General features: G+C 44.6%; 6 protein-coding genes across 9 annotated transcripts; 3 read left to right on the forward strand and 3 right to left on the reverse strand.

Annotated features, from left to right (window-relative positions):
• Positions 1–391: 391 nt before the first annotated feature.
• Positions 392–3,789, forward strand: LOC116650260 (BTB/POZ domain-containing protein KCTD3). Its single transcript, XM_032433499.2, has 4 exons — positions 392–784; positions 893–2,088; positions 2,141–2,400; positions 2,461–3,789. Exons 1-4 carry the CDS (start codon positions 723–725, stop codon positions 3,328–3,330), a joined length of 2,388 nt encoding a protein of 795 aa, XP_032289390.1. The 5' UTR covers positions 392–722; the 3' UTR covers positions 3,331–3,789.
• Positions 3,790–4,198: 409 nt separating this feature from the next.
• LOC6630830 (serine-rich adhesin for platelets-like) lies at positions 4,199–9,347 on the reverse strand. Of its 3 annotated transcripts, XR_001450074.3 has the most exons (9): positions 9,031–9,347; positions 8,679–8,864; positions 8,475–8,596; positions 7,982–8,410; positions 7,762–7,902; positions 7,065–7,696; positions 6,722–7,001; positions 5,908–5,976; positions 5,648–5,788 (listed from the first exon to the last, which is right to left on the reverse strand). XR_001450074.3 is itself a non-coding variant. In XM_015171524.3 (8 exons), exons 1-8 carry the CDS (start codon positions 9,153–9,155, stop codon positions 4,983–4,985), a joined length of 2,721 nt encoding a protein of 906 aa, XP_015027010.1. In that variant the 5' UTR covers positions 9,156–9,346; the 3' UTR covers positions 4,199–4,982. The 3 variants fall into 3 exon arrangements, 2 of the variants coding, with proteins under 2 accessions (XP_015027010.1, XP_002054116.2); XM_015171524.3 differs by lacking the exon at positions 5,908–5,976 and having other exon boundaries at positions 4,199–5,788; positions 9,031–9,346; XM_002054080.4 differs by lacking the exon at positions 5,908–5,976 and having other exon boundaries at positions 4,199–5,788; positions 7,982–8,407; positions 9,031–9,345.
• A 73-nt stretch (positions 9,348–9,420) lies between these two features.
• Positions 9,421–11,054, reverse strand: LOC6630831 (alpha-2-macroglobulin receptor-associated protein-like). The gene is made up of 5 exons (XM_002054081.4): positions 10,770–11,054; positions 10,500–10,715; positions 10,228–10,438; positions 9,804–10,165; positions 9,421–9,742 (listed from the first exon to the last, which is right to left on the reverse strand). Exons 1-5 carry the CDS (start codon positions 10,992–10,994, stop codon positions 9,614–9,616), a joined length of 1,143 nt encoding a protein of 380 aa, XP_002054117.1. The 5' UTR covers positions 10,995–11,054; the 3' UTR covers positions 9,421–9,613.
• A 207-nt stretch (positions 11,055–11,261) lies between these two features.
• On the reverse strand, positions 11,262–13,002 carry LOC116650262 (BTB/POZ domain-containing protein KCTD9-like). Its single transcript, XM_032433500.2, has 4 exons — positions 12,860–13,002; positions 12,088–12,780; positions 11,894–12,025; positions 11,262–11,749 (listed from the first exon to the last, which is right to left on the reverse strand). The coding sequence occupies exons 2-4, from the start codon at positions 12,631–12,633 to the stop codon at positions 11,435–11,437; spliced, it is 993 nt and encodes a 330-aa protein (XP_032289391.1). The 5' UTR covers positions 12,634–12,780; positions 12,860–13,002; the 3' UTR covers positions 11,262–11,434.
• Positions 12,900–14,136, forward strand: LOC6631029 (Golgi to ER traffic protein 4 homolog). Its single transcript, XM_002054084.4, has 2 exons — positions 12,900–13,298; positions 13,360–14,136. The coding sequence occupies exons 1-2, from the start codon at positions 12,900–12,902 to the stop codon at positions 13,990–13,992; spliced, it is 1,032 nt and encodes a 343-aa protein (XP_002054120.1). The 3' UTR covers positions 13,993–14,136.
• A 342-nt stretch (positions 14,137–14,478) lies between these two features.
• On the forward strand, positions 14,479–16,407 carry LOC6631030 (E3 ubiquitin-protein ligase MARCHF5-like). 2 transcript variants are annotated; one of them, XM_070211148.1, is made up of 5 exons: positions 14,479–14,497; positions 14,562–14,656; positions 14,733–15,288; positions 15,341–15,537; positions 15,594–16,407. In XM_070211148.1, the coding sequence occupies exons 3-5, from the start codon at positions 14,737–14,739 to the stop codon at positions 16,105–16,107; spliced, it is 1,263 nt and encodes a 420-aa protein (XP_070067249.1). In that variant the 5' UTR covers positions 14,479–14,497; positions 14,562–14,656; positions 14,733–14,736; the 3' UTR covers positions 16,108–16,407. The 2 variants fall into 2 exon arrangements, with proteins under 2 accessions (XP_070067249.1, XP_002054121.1); XM_002054085.4 differs by lacking the exon at positions 14,479–14,497 and having other exon boundaries at positions 14,543–14,656.
• Positions 16,408–16,853: the final 446 nt, after the last annotated feature.

Below are 16,853 nucleotides of genomic sequence, written 5' to 3' on the forward strand. Positions count from 1 at the left end.
CCAAGTTTCCTTTAAAAGTACTTGCCAAACAAAAATTTGAGGAGTTGAGTTCTTCTCGACGTGAACCCAGCAGGTGAGTGCTGACCTAACTTTGCGGAATTTTGTTGCTCTGTGATTAATTACTTTTGCTTTTCAGCTGACAGGGAATCGATAAATGTTATTCATTACATCAATACCCTCCTTGAAATGTATTGTAAAGTAAATATTTCTATGTTTTATACTGTTGCTAAACCTAACCTTCAGTTAAATTCAGGTACAACCTTCCCGCTGGGTGCTTTGAAATGCCAGCTCAGTTACAGTTACAGCGGCATGCCGTGCTGCCAGATGCGCAAAATAATGTCGTATGCCATTCACAGCGATAAGCAACAACGTCAACAAAAACACTCACTACACGCATTTACAAACATATGCATATATGCGTAAAATAGTATATGTAAAAATTGTGTGTAGCGCAGTGCAGCTGAAGCAAATAAAGAAAACGCAATTCCAAAAATAAAGTGATCGCCACATTTAAAACGAATATTAAGTGCCGAGAGCAGCGCAGCGCAGCGCACAACAGTTGCCACACAAAGCCAGACGCTGCGTTGTCGTCGTTGTCACTGCAGTTGCAGTCGTCAGCGGGTCAGCAACGACGGCGGCCCCACCGCGGCAACAAATCGAAGCCACACAAATAGACTACGGAATTGGGTTGACGCTGCCACTGCGGCTGTGGAATAGTTGGCATGTCCTACTTTATGCACAGTGCCAGCAGCGATTTGGTTAATCTCAATGTGGGCGGTCAACGGTGAGTGGAGCAAATCTAGCATTAACTTTGATGACGCATGCAAAAAAAAAAAAACCAACACAATATAGACTACACACACCCCCTACCTCCCCCTTGATGTGCTTGCAGCTTCTCGACGTCACGGCAAACACTTACATGGATACCGGACACATTCTTTACGGCCCTGCTGAGTGGTCGCATCTCGAGTCTGCGAGATGAGCACAATGCCATCTTTATTGATCGCGATCCGACGCTTTTCTCCATCATTTTAAACTACTTGCGGACGAAAGACATTGATATCAAGAATTGTGAAATACGCGCATTGCGCCATGAGGCGGAGTATTATGGCATCACGCCGCTGACCAAGCGTCTGGCTCTGTGCGAGGATCTCAATCACTCCTCGTGCGGCGATGTGCTCTTCTATGGCTTTCTAACAGCACCAGCCATGCCGCCCAATGATGCGCTGCAGGCCACAATGGAAGCTGCAAACAGTCCCATGGAATCGTATGCTGGTTTGCCTACGTCATCTGGCAATGGTGCTGCTGCTGCACGACCTGGTTCCATGGTGCGCGTGCCGGAGACATCATCAGCCTCGTCGCGTCACTCCTCTACGCATTCGCGCAATTCGTCCTGGGATTTGCGCAGTGGCCGTGGCTCAAATAGCGCTTCGAGCTCCAATGCGGCACCTGTTGCGCCTCCAGCTGCCTGGAATCCAGTTGGTGGACATTCGCGCAACGCTTCGCTCGATTTTATGCGACACTCGCGCAACTCCTCGGCTGATCTGAACAAAGTGATACGCAACGAAGTGGGTCTGGTGTTCAGTCCCACACAGAGCTCGAATTGGACGCCACCGCTGCGCGTGCAGATCATCAAGGCGCATCAGAACTGGATTGCCGTTGCCTATGCGCACTTTGTCACCTGCTATCGCGTGAAGGACTCGAATGGCTGGCAGCAAGTGTTCACATCGCCACACATCGATGCTGCCATCGAGCGCATTGCCATCAACTCGAAGGTGAACACATCCACCGCCGAGCCGATGCCAAGTAAAATGATAGCCATATCGTATGGCAGCCAGATACGTTTGTGGAGCATACAGGAGGGCGGCAACAAATCAGATATTGGCACCTTCAATCTCAATGTGCGCGTGGAGTATTTGTTCTTCATTGGCAGCCAGCTGGTGGCGTTGTCCTCGTCTGGTAAAATTGGCGTCTGGCATGCCATGACACAGCACTGGCAAATACAGGATCTGGTGCCGGTGCTTTCCTTCGACTCGGCGGGCTCCTTTCTGCTGCTGGGCTGCAACAATGGCTCCATTTACTACATAGGTATGTCGCACAAGCCAAGATAGACTCTCTTTAATAACCCTTTTGCTCCTAGATATGCAAAAGTTTCCGTTGCGTATGAAGGACAACGATTTGCTGGTAACCGAGCTGTATAAGGACGCCAATATGGATCCCATTACAGCAATATCCGTTTATTTAACTCCGAAGACGTCGAGCATAAGCGGCAACTGGATAGAGATTGCCTATGGCACCAAATCCGGAGCCGTGCGCATAATTGTACAGCATCCGGAAACGGCCGGTCATGGGCCACATCTTTTCGAGACATTCTTTGTACATCAAAGTCCCATTACCAAGGCAAGACTTTTTTGATTCTTTAAAAAAAAAAATGTACTTAACAACCATCTTCTATGACAGGTCATGCTATCGGAGCGGTATTTGGTATCCGTTTGCAGCGAGTATCATCATGTGCGCACCTGGAGCCTGACACGCTTTCGTGGCATGCTCTCGACACAGCCGGGATCCACGCCGGAGGCTTCCTTCAAGATTGTCTCACTGGAGGCCACAGATAGCAACTACAGCTATGCGGCTGGCAATGATTTTGGACCCTATGGCGACTACGATGACATGATCTTTGTGCAGAAAGTGGTGCCCGAGACAAATCAGTTGTATGTGCGACAGGCTTCCAACGGTGATCGTGTCTGTGTGATACGCTCCGTGGATGGCTCAACCATATCGGCATTCTGTGTGCACGAGTGCGAGGTATCGTCGCGGATGGGCTCACGCTTCATACTCACCGGTCACTGCAATGGAGCCATACAAATGTGGGATCTAACAACAGCACTGGCGCTGCACGCAAAGGATGAGCCGCAGCAGAAAACCTCTGGCGGACCCGACACTAACGAGCTTCTCCGCCTACTTGACCAGTGTGAAATCAGCAATTCATCATGCTCAACACCTTGTATGTCACCGTGTCTATCGGCTATGGGAGGCGGCCTGGCCACCTCTATAGCCCGCATGAAGGCCAGCAATATTGCGCTGCTGAACCGAGATCCCGGCCAGCAACAGCAACCGCCAGTTGTCAGCCAGCCCCCGTCGTTGCCGCCTCCCACGTCGGCTTCATCAGCTGCATTCCTAGCCCAGGTGCAACAGCAAATATTGCCAGCGGCCCCACAGGCAATGCTAATGATGCAGCCGCAGCAGCAACAACAGCCTGCAGCAGCAGTAGCCGTAGCCGCAGCAGGCGTGGCGGCTATGGCACAGCCGGCCGATGGAAACAATGAATGAAACGTGGAAGCGGCTGTTTCGGCGCTTGTCGGGCGCGTTTCATCCTTTACATTTCATAGGTGTAGCTTGATCTTTGATTATCAATACATATTCCTACAGTTTGTGCTCTGTGCGTTCATCTACTATGTGTGGCGATCTCGCATGGCGAACAGCACACGAGCAACGGACACGGCGGGCACAGCATTAGATGCTGCTGCCGCTCATGCTGCCGGTAACAACTGACTGCATCCGGCATTTAGCTAAATCAAATAATCTCCCATATACACATATATATATATACATATAAAAATACATATATGCATACCTTTTGTGCTCGATGTGGTTGCAATTGCAATTTATGCTCGTAATGTTACTTGTATCTATGTAAACACAGTCTCGTGTAGTTGCACGTGTAGTTTGGATTGTGCCCCTCGTGCTGCTGTAAAACGTAAATAAATAAATTATTAAATCTATATAGTATATACAACAGTTTTTCATTGGTTATCAACACACTGTTAGATCTAGGAACTGGGTTTTCAACAATTCCACACAAAAAGCTGCAAAATTAATGGAAAGCTGCTTTGTCTGTTTAAGATAAATGTTATCTCGCTTGTTGGAAGAAAGTTTAATTTTCCTTAAACTTATCATTCATCCTTTATCATTATCCGTATTGCAGCAATTTTCCATTCGGCTCACACAGGTAAATCTTGGGTGGAAGCCAGAAAGTTAAAATTATGTTTGCAAAGTTTTTCGAATTGAAATTTAATGTTCATTCATTTCACTTCAAATTTATTTGCAATCCTCTTTTTTTTTAAATTCACTTCAAATGGTGAATAACGGGTGAAAAGGCTTTACGAAAAATAAACTAGATTGCAAGAAATCAAAACAATTGACAGTCATCAATAATTTATTCAACTTTTAGCTTAGTTATTTGTGGCTTGAATACTTGAAATTTGTTTTTGTTTTTTACTAACATGGGCTTGTCAGCCAGTTATCGTATGTGTGTGTGTGTGTAATCGTATTGAATGGGTATACATATGTCCGTATGTATGTCCAGGCGACATCAATAAAGTAAAAAAGCAGCAAAAAATGCTAACATATAAAAATATACAATCTATAATATAGTAATCTTCCCTTGATTTGCTTACTTTGTTTTTTGTTTGTTTTAAATATCTTTCTGCTTATCAACGCGGTATTCTAATCAATTGAAAACGTATCGCCTTTGTTCTTGCATTAAATTTAACTAAATTAGGACGCACTGGTATTTAGATTTACTCATAGTATATAGCTATCTATATATATGTAAGCATATAGGCTTATCTGCCGCGTGGAAATAATTATCGAGTTTAACATACAAATACTTTGTACATGAAGTTCTTGTTATTTATATAACTAAGTGCTAGGCTAGGGCTAAAGTGCGAACCGATATGAAGCAGCATACAATGCATGCAACACATCTAGCTTTATTCTTGGGTTCCATGGACTCTAATCAAAAACTTTGCTGCTGTGCATCCAATGTGATATGTGCGTTGAGTAAAAAAAAGTAATAATAATAAAAGCAATTGCTAGGCAAACGAAAATGCTAGGGTGTGCGTGTGCGTTTTTGTGGGCGTTTTGTAAATATAGTTCAACGAGATCCAGCTCACTACTGTTTGCAGCTACTGTTGTTACAGCTACACCTGAAAGTAATCATCCACTACCAGCTGCTGTTCACTGGGCGTGCTCAGCGGGCTGCTCGCCTGCGTATTGTTATCCGACTCCAGACGCTCGTAGCCATTATCCGTGTTGTTACTGCTGCTGCTGCTATTGCTGTTGCTGTTGTTGCTGCTGTTGTTAGTAGATGTTGTTGTTTGTGTCATTGTTGTGGCATTTAAATAGCACACCGACTCGTAGTTGGGATCCGTTTCACTGCCCGTGCCCGTAAGTGATTCATACTGTGAGGAACTAGGCGTCTGATGTGAGCTCATGCTGCTCACCATGCTGGTGCTGGTGGTCACTGTAATCATGGACAAGCTGTTCGCCATGGAGGATGAGTTGGGCGTAAGGGGCGAAGTGAGCGCCACATTCTCAGCTATACGCGCATAGTGATCCGTTTCGCTTGCAGCCGGTGCCAGATGCGCCTTAGTCTCGAGTATGCTGGCATAATTATGATTCGCATCGGCGCCAGGTATTGTGCTGTAGCCACCACTACTATCCACAACATCGCCGGGCGGACGCTTCTTTTCCAGCACCTTGGCATAGCCATCGTCCGAATGGGCGCGACTCTTCAACACCTCATAGTTGGGATCATAGTCGGACTTCTTGGCATCATCATCGTTGGGCGCCGTCTGCAGCTGCTCATAGCCAGGATCGTTGCTGTTCGAGGGCTGACACGGTGGGCAGTTAATAGTCTCGTAGTGCTTTGTGCTGGTGCTGGGCGCAACAGGTTTGACCTGAACGCTGCTGCTGCTGATATTGTTGTGATGCGTTTGACTGACAGCTGTTATAACCGGTACAACAAAGGCGGCTATTAGTAAAATGCATTAAAATTCTGGAGTAGAGGTTAAAGTCTTAAGATGCATGCCAAGCTAAAAAGCGTCATCCATTTGATATACTAACCACTGTCAGTTTCCAACAAAAACTGACGAAACTGTCGAAACGCGCAAATTTCTCATTTTGGCAAAACAACTAAATTGTGGATACCCAAGGCGTGGGTTAAAGTATAAAAAATAAATAAACAAGACACAAGGAGAGAAACAAGAGGAGATTAATTGGGCATATTAGGTGGTTAGACAGAGTAGCTGGGAACTAAAAGGTTGAGATAAACGATATTGTGCAAGAGTTACAAATCTTAAAGTCGACCTATAAACCTGATGTTCAATTTATTGCGATAAGTCAACGCAAATTAGCCAGCTTAAAGCTTCTAGCCATAATCTATGAGTTTAAAGACATATAGCTTATATTTATAGTCGAGCTCTAAGCTTTAACTTTAACTGAACTGAGCTTTGTACCATGACTTTAATAAACACTTTTGAAAATGTTCCAGCACGCGTTTGAGAAAGCTACAATTCATATTTTCTTAATACAGTTCAGTTCGCTTAAAGTTTTCCAGCTACAAGTTTGCAGCTTTTTTTGTTTTCTAGATTCGAGTATCAAGTAAAGTTCATTGCTCTAAGTAAATAAAATTTAACTTGCTTGAAACTATCATTAATTTGAAAAATAGCTTGATACATAGTCAAAACAACGCAACCTTCTTCAAGCTTCACAGCTTTTAATTTGCTTTTGACTTGTTGGGTTTCGAGCTTTAAGCACAATGAATTGCGTTTAAGCTCTATAAATTACATTGATTTCTCCCTGTTTTTGTTTCACCTTTGATCTGCACAAATATCGTTCATCTCTACTGGAAAATAAGAGACTGCTTGAACTTATTTACCTGCTTCCAGCTGCCGCTCCTTTTGCAGAATGTTGGCATAACAATCCGACTTGCGATTCTCGTGCGGCAGCTGATTTTGCGTCAGTTTCTGCCCATCCGCCGGTATCGTCTCGTATCCATGATCTTTGGCAGTGTAACTGTTGCTGCGCACACGACTCTTGTCAGACCCAGATGTCGTCAGCTTCAGTGGATCCATTAGAAGCGCCGCTGCTGCACTATCCAAGGGACTGACACCAAGTACCTCCGGCTGGTGTGAGGAGAACTTGTGCTTCTTCATCACCTGCAATCGGAAAGCGGCGAGGTTATAATTGTGATGTCGGCAGTACAATAAGCCAATACTCACCTTGGCGTACATTCCCTCGATGTTTCTGCTGCCCTCAACATCTTTGGATGGGCTTAGACTCTTGCTGTGCTTGCGCTGTGGGGATGCATTGCTAGCATCATTGGCATCGTTGTTGCCCTCACCGCCGGCTTCAATTACAGAGATAACAGAGCTGCGCCCAGATGTAAGATTGCTGCTGCTTGCTGCTGAATGAAGGTGATGTTGCCCTTGCGACTGACTGAGACTCGCTTTGGGCGTAGGAGGCAACGGAGAATTTGCCTGCCTCTTCTCCGGTTTGGGCGAACCTAAATTGCACACAGACGACGAAGAAGATGCTTGCCGCGAGTGCATTTGTGCGCGCAAATTATCCACATGATGCGGCACGGGCCCAGCATACTCCATGCTGCTGCTGCTCACTCGGTGCGTCGATCCGCTGCCCGTAGTGTGATTAAGCGGCGGCAGCTGCCCGCTACTGCCTGTCGCTGCACTCGCTGCCGACAAGCTGCTGCTGTTGTTAATCTCAACTGCCACTACAATGGGATTAGCCTGCATTGGCTGGATTTGTGCATAGGTCTCTGAACCGCTTGTATAAATATCGGTGGCATTTGGTATGTGACGATTGTTGGGATCCTCAATAGCCGCATATGTTTCATCTACATAAGTGAGCAAAATAATTAATCAACATATTTTTAATCAGCATCATGGCTTTGAGACTTACCCGAATCGTCTGAGACGGTTGCATAGTGCGAGTCATTGACATCACGCGTCAGCGTAGTTTTTCTGGCCGTCTGTTTGCTCGGCGGTTGCTGTGCCAGAATATTAGCCAGCGGCTCACGCACGCTAATGCTCGTATATCCCTCTGTAGATAACAATTACAATTACAATTACAATTACAATTACGAAAAACAGTTCTTAGAGAGCAGAGTATGACCACTTACTAGAAGAGTCTTGTGAGTCGCCACTAAAATGTTGATTTGCAATGGGCGGCGTCATATAGGGCAGATCCTGACTGGCCGATATCATGCCCGCAATAGCCGATGCAGCCGGTATTTCTACCTGCGAAGTCGATTCATCGTTCAGGTGCTGTGCCGACTCGCCACTGAGCTGTGAGCCACGCTGCAGTGAGTCGGTGCCATGTTGTGAACATGCAGCTTTGCTGCTGGAATTGCTTGCATTTGTTGCTGCTACAGCAGAGGTGGAGGTGGACGGTGCATTAAGTTGCGCATACGGATGCTCGGTGCCACGCACCTTGGCATAATCATGCGGCAAGCCCTTAACACGCGAATACGGCGAGCTAACATCATCCGCCTGGCTGATGGAGCTATGTTGCGATACGCTGGTTTGCTTTTTCAAACTGGGCTGAGCTGCTGGGGGGCAAGATAATGGTAGGGATTAGCATATTATTGTCTTGCCCCTAGTGTATATACGTACGACTTTGATTATGCGCATTGGCCAGCTGCTTGTCGGCAACAGTCTCATACAATTCGGAGCCATTGTCGTTGTTCTCCGCAACGGGTATGTCCGGCAAGCTGCGATGCGCCGCTGTGCTAGATCTATCGTACGGGGGGATGGAGCAATTAATGAATTGCAATTGAATATGATTTGCATGGGAATAGCGAACAGCAGGCAACCCACCTCTTTTCTGAGTCAGCATTTGAGACCGTAGACGCATTCAGCTCTGCTTGTGACTCACTGTTGTGCACCAGGCTGTTGCTATTTGTTGCCGCATTCGTATTCGCATTCGAATTGTTGCTGCTGACCACAATAACCTCGTCGGGGTTCTTTAGCTTCACCATGCCCTCCAGGCCGAGCAAATCATTTCTGCGTAAAATGCATATGCACATATGTAGATATAATTGGTGAATTAATGTTTTTGGCGCGAGCGCATCCAACTGGAACTGGGACGTAACTTTCACTCGCGCAGTGACCAATATGTGGCTGGCCAGCAGCCTGGTTATGGGCATAGCCGCAGACTCCATTTACTTACTTTGGTATTCTTTTCTTGCAGCACAGACAATTGAAAAACATTACAATTAACGCAAGCGTTAAATTTAGCGTCACAAGCAGATATGTGTAGGCCTCCAGATTGCCAAATTTTGTCGCCTCAACCATGCCTACATCTATATATACATATGCACTATGTATGTTTAGAAATAACACGAGCACGCTTTTAATTTTCCATGCGACGTCACGAAATGCATTGCACTTTTACAATTATTAACAATTACAACTGTTTTTCACATAGTTTTCGCTGCTGTTGCTGCTGCAGTTGCAATGTTATTTACGATTTTTCCATTTGCCATTCACCCGAAAAATGCACACGCAGGCAACACCAAATGCAAATGTCTGGCAACTCTAGTGAATACACAGCGAGAAATTTTAACTTCATGAGATTTTCAATTCATTTAATAACACAATTATTGCGCTCCATAGCTGCATAGGTTTTGGTATAAAAATGTTAGTAAATCTTAATGCTAAAGTTAACAATTGTTTGAGAAAATATGTATGTGTTTGTCTACAACTAATTTGCTCATTTTGCGCATTTGGCACGGCTATTATCAAATAAATAGTTAAAGTTCAGTATGCTTGAATATGGTATTTTCAATATTCTCCTGAAGTTTTTCGACTTTGCGAGTTTGTTTCTTAAGTAGCTCCTCCATATCTTCGAATCGATTGCTTTTGTCCTTGTGCTTTTCGTCCTGGTGTGGAAAATAAAGCATTTCAATCAACCAATTACACATTATTATTTCTCAATAATACCTTGTACTTCTCCTTGTGCAGAGCATGTTCCGCATGTAAATGACGTAACTTTAGCAGGCGACTCTCAAAATGATGCAATTCGGTTTTAAGAGACGCCAGTTCCTGGTCCGTGAAATTGTTTGCCTGTGCCACACGCCATAAGCCCTGCACCTTTGGCTCTATAAAGTCCTGGCTATGTGGTCCGGAGGATACCAAACGCTCCAGGCGATCATAGTGATCCTTTATGCCAACATGATGACCACGCAAAGCATTCATGTCGCTTTCAAACTTTTTTACATTTTGTTCATGTGTTTTAATCTCATTATCGTTGGGATCATTGGAAATGAGATTGTAGCTATCCAGATCTTCGGTGTTGATAGCATCTAAGGAAATTATTGCAAAATGAACACATAGACATTTGTTTTTATAGTAAAGGTTAACTTACTCTCATGCTTATCAGTATCCAGGCTGCCAATGTTCTCCAGTAGGCTATAATACACATCCACTTTGTCCTGATGATGCTCAAACTCTTGTTTGAGGGATTTAAGCTCTTCCGCCGTGAAACCGGATATTTCCGCTTTCTCCCACAAACGGTTCAGTTTCTTGTCCTTAAATAGACTTTTGTTTTTGTGTCTCTCCTCGGGATCATGGAATTTCTGTGTAAAGCAAAACAATTATAACAATCTGTAGCACTGAGTCGTTAAGCCTTGTCCGTACTTTAAAGGGCTTTATTTTTTCCGCATCCTGGGTATCTTCAAAGTGTTCCAGCAAATCATAGCTGCTCATTATTCCAATCAGCTTCTGGCGCAACTCATTAGCCTTCAGACCATCCTTGTCCTTGTGCTGCGAGTTGAGCTGCTTCCATGCAATCTCCTCCTTATCGTGGATCTTAAGCTCCATGTACAAAGACTTTATTTTGCTTTCAGTCAAACGCTAAAATGCATATTGTTACAATTTAAACGTCATGAACGAACAAGAAACACTTACGTTTTGTGCCTTGGACCAAATCAGATTCAATTTAGCCATGCGAAAGGGTCGCTGGAGATTCCGAATTTCCGGCTCATACTTTTCCTCCGCGACTTGCTTGAAATGCGGGCTGTTTGCCTCTTTGCTGTACTTTTTGCTCTGCTTTCTGTCGGCGTCCACATATTGCGTTGCAATTAATAGGAATATGGCGGTAAGTGCCACAATTAAGTGACACGTTTTCAACATGATATTTCTGCAAATCTGATCAAATCTTCTAAACTAGCCTCTAGTGTTGGGTTGGGAGCACAAAAAGAGTTACTGATTGGACTCAGCTCATGAGCTGGTTCTTTTCACGGCTCAAACGATATATTTATCGATATGTCCAATTTGAATAGCTGGAATGAGTGTGACAAGGATGGGGCATTCAAATAAAGCCCGCTAATATAGTTGACATTTATTCTTTTAAATATTATTTCTTTTGAAAATGTGCTGTAACACATAATAAGTTATTTTCAGTTGTATTTAATACTGTTTTATTTAACCGTCTACGTCCAGTCCAAAGTGGGTATTTACAAAAATTATATTAAGACTGCATTTTTCCCAAACATTACATACTAAAACCGAAAATATAATGATAATAATTGCACATGGTGATGTCCCTTTCAGTTTGTAAAGGTATGTTCAGATCATCGAATGGCCTGCGACATATGTAGAGGCGTAACCATCAGCGTCAGTTCAGCATCCTTAAGGTTAGCACCTCGCAAATTGGCCTCCTGCAAATCGCTGCCTGATAGATTGCAACGTTCCAGGTCGGCACCGGCCAGTACAGCGGCGCGTAAATTACAATTTTTCATATTTGCATTTTTCAGATTTGCTACGCGCAAATTGACACCGGCCATATTACTGCTCTCTAGGCAGGCACCCTTCAGATTCACACCCTCCAAATTGGTGCGCACACCTGTTGGATCCTCAAAATTGCAGCCACGCAAATTGGCGCCCTCCTAAAAATGAATGAATACATAACTTTAGGAATAAAATTGACCAGGCGTATTTCGTGCTCGTATCCTAGTGGGGATTCATGTTTGCGACGTGTTAGTTAATTCCGACACGCGCACATCTCTAGCATACACTGAGAAAATCTTTACCATGTTGGCACAAAGTCCACGCACTGAGACTAACTGAGCGCATTCCAGATTCGCATACTGAAGATCCGCACGCTCCAGGCAGCAGTAGTTTAGATTTGTGTGCGATAAATTGCAGCGCGACATGTTTGCATACTAATAAAGAAGAGAAAGTAATCAGTATAGATAGTAATTAAATATCAGAGAGCACTGCACACCTTAAAATTAATGTTCCGGAAGTCCAATTTTCGCAGATCGGCTCCGGCTAGATTGACACCCTGGAAACGCAGTTCCGTAATAGCAGATGTCTGTATGATGGCTTTTATGACGTCCATGCGCGTCAGTGGTCTATCGTCGAGCTGCTCCTGTTCGCCCAGTCGCTCCTCCAAGTGTGTGACCAACGAGTAAATGCCAAAGAAACGCGCCTCCTCTAGAACGCCCTTTAAGCTGATGTGATTGTCGCACACAAATTCGCCGTGACGCAAATAATTAATGATCGGCTCGAAATAGCGAGCACTTCGATCTATCAAGTACGCGCCCTGTTCGTCCCTTTCACTGGGCATCATGCCACCATCCTGTAGAAACATTCTCGCTAGCATTGAGTCTGGTTCACGGCCAACGAGCGTATCAATAGTTGTTGTATAAATTTTTCCGCCCACATTTAGTTTAACCCATTTATTGGATGGGAAAGTGTGGGGGGTGGGTGCTACACCGCTAACTGCAACAACAGCATTTGTATTTTTTTGCGCTCCATCACTTTCCATTGGGTTAAATTTTTTGCAATTGTTTTGTTTTGTTGTGGTTTTTGTTGCTGCAATTTCAGCTGCTCCGATTTCTTTGTTTGGGCGAACGGCAAATTATCGTTAGTGTGGCCGCACATCTTTGTTCAGCTATCGATAACAATCGTTTGTCTTGCGATAAAGTATCCATTAATAATCTTATATTATTGAGGAAAATTTAGAATCATCCTCCGTCAACATACATACGTACATTTCTAAAAAGTGCTGCACTCCCAACATTAAGAAACAATATGACAACGGCCGATGCCGAAAGACCTGTTGGCAGCGGCAGCAGCAGCAGCAGCTCAACTGCCAATCAACGGGGTGTCAGTCGCGTACTTGCAAAGTTATCCCATTCGTTGGCGGAGGGAGAGTTTTATGAAGCACACATGATGTATCGAACGTTATATTTTCGTTATACTGCCCAGAAACGTTACCAGGACTGCTTAGATTTGCTATTCGACGGTGCACAGAAACTAATCGAGAAGGAGCAGGAAGGCAGCGCTGCGGATTTGTGTTTATTGCTAGTGGATACCCTGGAGAAGCGTGGCCCGCGACCGGATGACACGGACAATTTCGAATGGGTGCCTCGCTTTGGTGCATTAATACGCGGATTGAGCGCAACTACAGTGGAGCGCGAGACGCTGATCGTATGTCAAAGTTATTCAATTTACCCAACTATTTCTTATATGTTTTGTTTTGTTACATTAGCATCGCGTTGTGAAATGGAGCACCAGTGTGCACGGTCAGTTCGGTCATCCGGTCTTGCACAAGCTTATTGCGCATGTGTTCTGGACAGAGGGAAACATTGAGTCGGCACGCCACCACTATTTGCTCTGCCAGGATGGTAGCCTGTGCGGGCGCGTGCTGATTGAAATAAGCCAGAGCAAGGGCTTCCACAAAGAAGTCGATTTGTTTTTGGTGCAGGCGGTGCTGCAGCAGCTATCATTGAAGGATCGCAAAACGGCAGATGACATGTTTAGCGAGTATACACGATACCATCCAAAAATACTGAGGCACGAGTTTCCCTACAAGGAGCCGTTGATCAATTTCCTGTACTTCTTGTTTCGACTTATCGACACGAAGAGTGTGATGGGATTTCGTGCTCTGCGCAAGCTGTATGATCCTTCCCTGAAGCGAGACGCTTCCTTTCATAAATATCTAACGAAGATTGGTGTCATATACTTTGATGAGCAACCGGAGCAGGTGCATGCTGGTCCCTCCGGGCTTGGTGGCATGTTTGGCGACATCTTCAACCAGCTAATGCAGGGTTTCGATGAAGAGGATGAGGTGCAAAGCAGACCACAGCGACAGCGACAAAACGCTAACAGTGAACTGGACTAACAGCAAATGCCGTGGCCGGATTAGCAGTCCGCGAAGTCAACGGGGTTCATTAATACTTATCTACCACACCGGGGCTTTGTTTGTAATGTTATTATATATTTGCTAAATTAAAACCTTACTGGCATTTGCAGTAATAAGCATAAATGATTTATGTATATACGCTGTTAGTGTGGGCAGCCGAAATATCCCTAAATGGCAAAGCACAAATTCCACAGAATGGCATTGGACGACACAAGTTCATACGCTGTTCGTAGTGTAATAGTGTACGGTATAGTTATCGATAAGCTGTTGCTCGATATAAATCTCTCATTACACATCTCTATTGGAATGTATTGTATTTTTTAGTACATGGCCGCATGCGGTATTTTACCACGTAATTCTGCCGTTTAACAGCAAAATGCTGAGTTAAGAACGGTTTTGCTTTAATTTTGCAAGGCAATTTTTAACAACTAAAATTACGGTTACAAGACATGTCATATATAAAAATGTACACCGTTGCTTACACGTGAGTGGGATTGGAGTAAACAAATATAAGTCACGTGCCCATCTCTAGTTCACATATATTTTAGTTTCAGATAGAGTTGAATAGAAAAAGTTGAAAATTAAGTTTTATTCTTGGGCTGTAAAGGAAACAGACCTAATCGAGTGACTTTCAAATTTCCGAGTAAGTTAACCGCGTTCAAATTCCAAATGCCTAGACAAACGTACGTAAATCCATCTAAATACGGTGCCATTTGCAGCGATATGGATGATAAAGCAGCAGCGCCCACTGCCGACGCTGCAACCGAAACAGAGGCCGGTAATGAAATTTCATCAGCGCTAGATCACACAACGGTCACATTGGAGCCATTGCCGACCACATCAAAGTCGACAATTGCCGAAACAGATGAGGCAGAGAGGCGCACGGCGGCAGCTGCTGCAGCAACAGCGAGAGATTCGTTCAACGTGGACACGGAACGGTGCTGTTGGATTTGCTTTGCGACGGACGAGGACAATCGCTTGGCGGCCTGGGTGCAGCCCTGCCAGTGTCGTGGCACAACAAAGTGGGTTCATCAGAGCTGCCTGTATCGCTGGATCGATGAGAAGACACAGAAGGGTAATGCGCTTCGCTCTGTATCCTGCCCGCAATGTCAAACGGAATACATCATTGTATTCCCACAAATGGGCAAACTGGGTGGTGCCTTAGAAGCCATGGACAATCTGGTCAAGCGTCTGAGTCCGTTTCTGGCGGCGGGCTTTTTTGTCGGTTCGCTGTACTGGACAGCGGTGACTTATGGCGCTGTGACCTTCCTCCAGGTGAGCCCATCAGGCGAAAGCTACATATAATGTCATAACGATGTTCATGCAGATTGTTGGTCACGAGCATGGCATGTCTATAATGGAATCCGGTGATCCGCTCATACTACTAATTGGCCTACCTGCCATACCAGTTGGCCTGGTACTTGGTCGGCTAATTCGTTGGGAAGACGCCCTGTTGCGTTTGATACGCAATCGCGGCACCGTCATGCGCAAGTTTCCCTTTGTGAACTTTATATATCCAGACCTGTAAGTTTCTCAATCTATCTGATAGTGGCTTTAGTTGAGGTTATTTTCGTTTGCAGTAATCAGCAGGAGGAAGAACTGCCGACATCTTCAAATCCGGCCACGCCGGCACTTTCGGATCCAGTTTCGGCAACTCGCATATTTTGCGGAGCTCTGCTGCTGCCAACAATTTCATGCATTGTGGGTCGCATATTGTTCGATTCCGTGGAGAACACACTGCATCGCACACTACTCGGCGGTTTAACCTTCATCACTGTGAAGGGCATGTTGAAAATCTATTTAAAACAGAAGCAATACGCGCGTCGCAAGAAACGTCGTATTGTCGACTATACGGAGGAGAACATACGCAATTTTATGCATCGCAACAATAACAACGCTGGTGCCGCTGGTATTGGTGGGGCTCGTCATATCCTGCAGCAGCAGCAGCAACAACAGCAGCAGCAGCCACAGCAACAGCCAGTGCTGGCGATGCCCCGCCTGGTTGCTGCTGCGGCGGCTGCTCGGGACCGTGCTGCTCGAGACCGCGAGCGGGAAAGGGAGCATGAGGTCAATGGTGTGGACAGCGTTGTTTAGATGCAAATGGACACTCAATTGAAATTCAATTGATATATAGCTATATACTTATTGTTCAACTAGTTCAGTTTTGGTTTAAGTTCATTTTGTTAACCACTCAAAAACACGGGGCACAGGTCACCAACAACTCAGAAAATCAAAAACAAAAAAAAAAAAACAAAAAAAATGCACCTGCGTACATGCGAGCCAAATTCAATGTTAAATCTTGCGAGATGAAGCCCTTCAGGAAGGAACGATTAAGTCAGCCGCATATTGGTTGGTCAAATTTTATGTTATCAATAAAATATGAGAGAAATCAAATTTGCACTGTCCATTTAGCTATTAAATATATATATATATATATTTATATATATATATATATATATATATATATACATACACATATATATATAAATAACTAATTATAACACATATTATGCATATATGCTTCCACAGAATTGAATTTATGTTAACATTGTGTAAACTACAAATACTGCAAAATTGCCTATGTAAATAAAACCAAAGCCCTTGGCTGTGGGTGGGTTTATAATGATGCCAATATTAATTCACTGTGTATTTAAGATCCATGCCCCAAAGTGCAAAATACGTATTTGACTTGGCCAGATTAGATTAGGCTCGCCGCGACTGTTCCCACTGCAATCGCAGCAAGAAAGTGTGAATAATTTCTTTATTTTAAAGCACTCGCCCTGTAAGCCGCTCGGCCTGAGTCATCAAGATAATGAACCCGCTTTGTGAGTGACCGCCCC

Source organism: Drosophila virilis, unplaced genomic scaffold, assembly GCF_030788295.1.
Source record: "Drosophila virilis strain 15010-1051.87 unplaced genomic scaffold, Dvir_AGI_RSII-ME tig00003817, whole genome shotgun sequence".
Lineage (NCBI taxonomy): Eukaryota > Metazoa > Arthropoda > Insecta > Diptera > Drosophilidae > Drosophila > Drosophila virilis.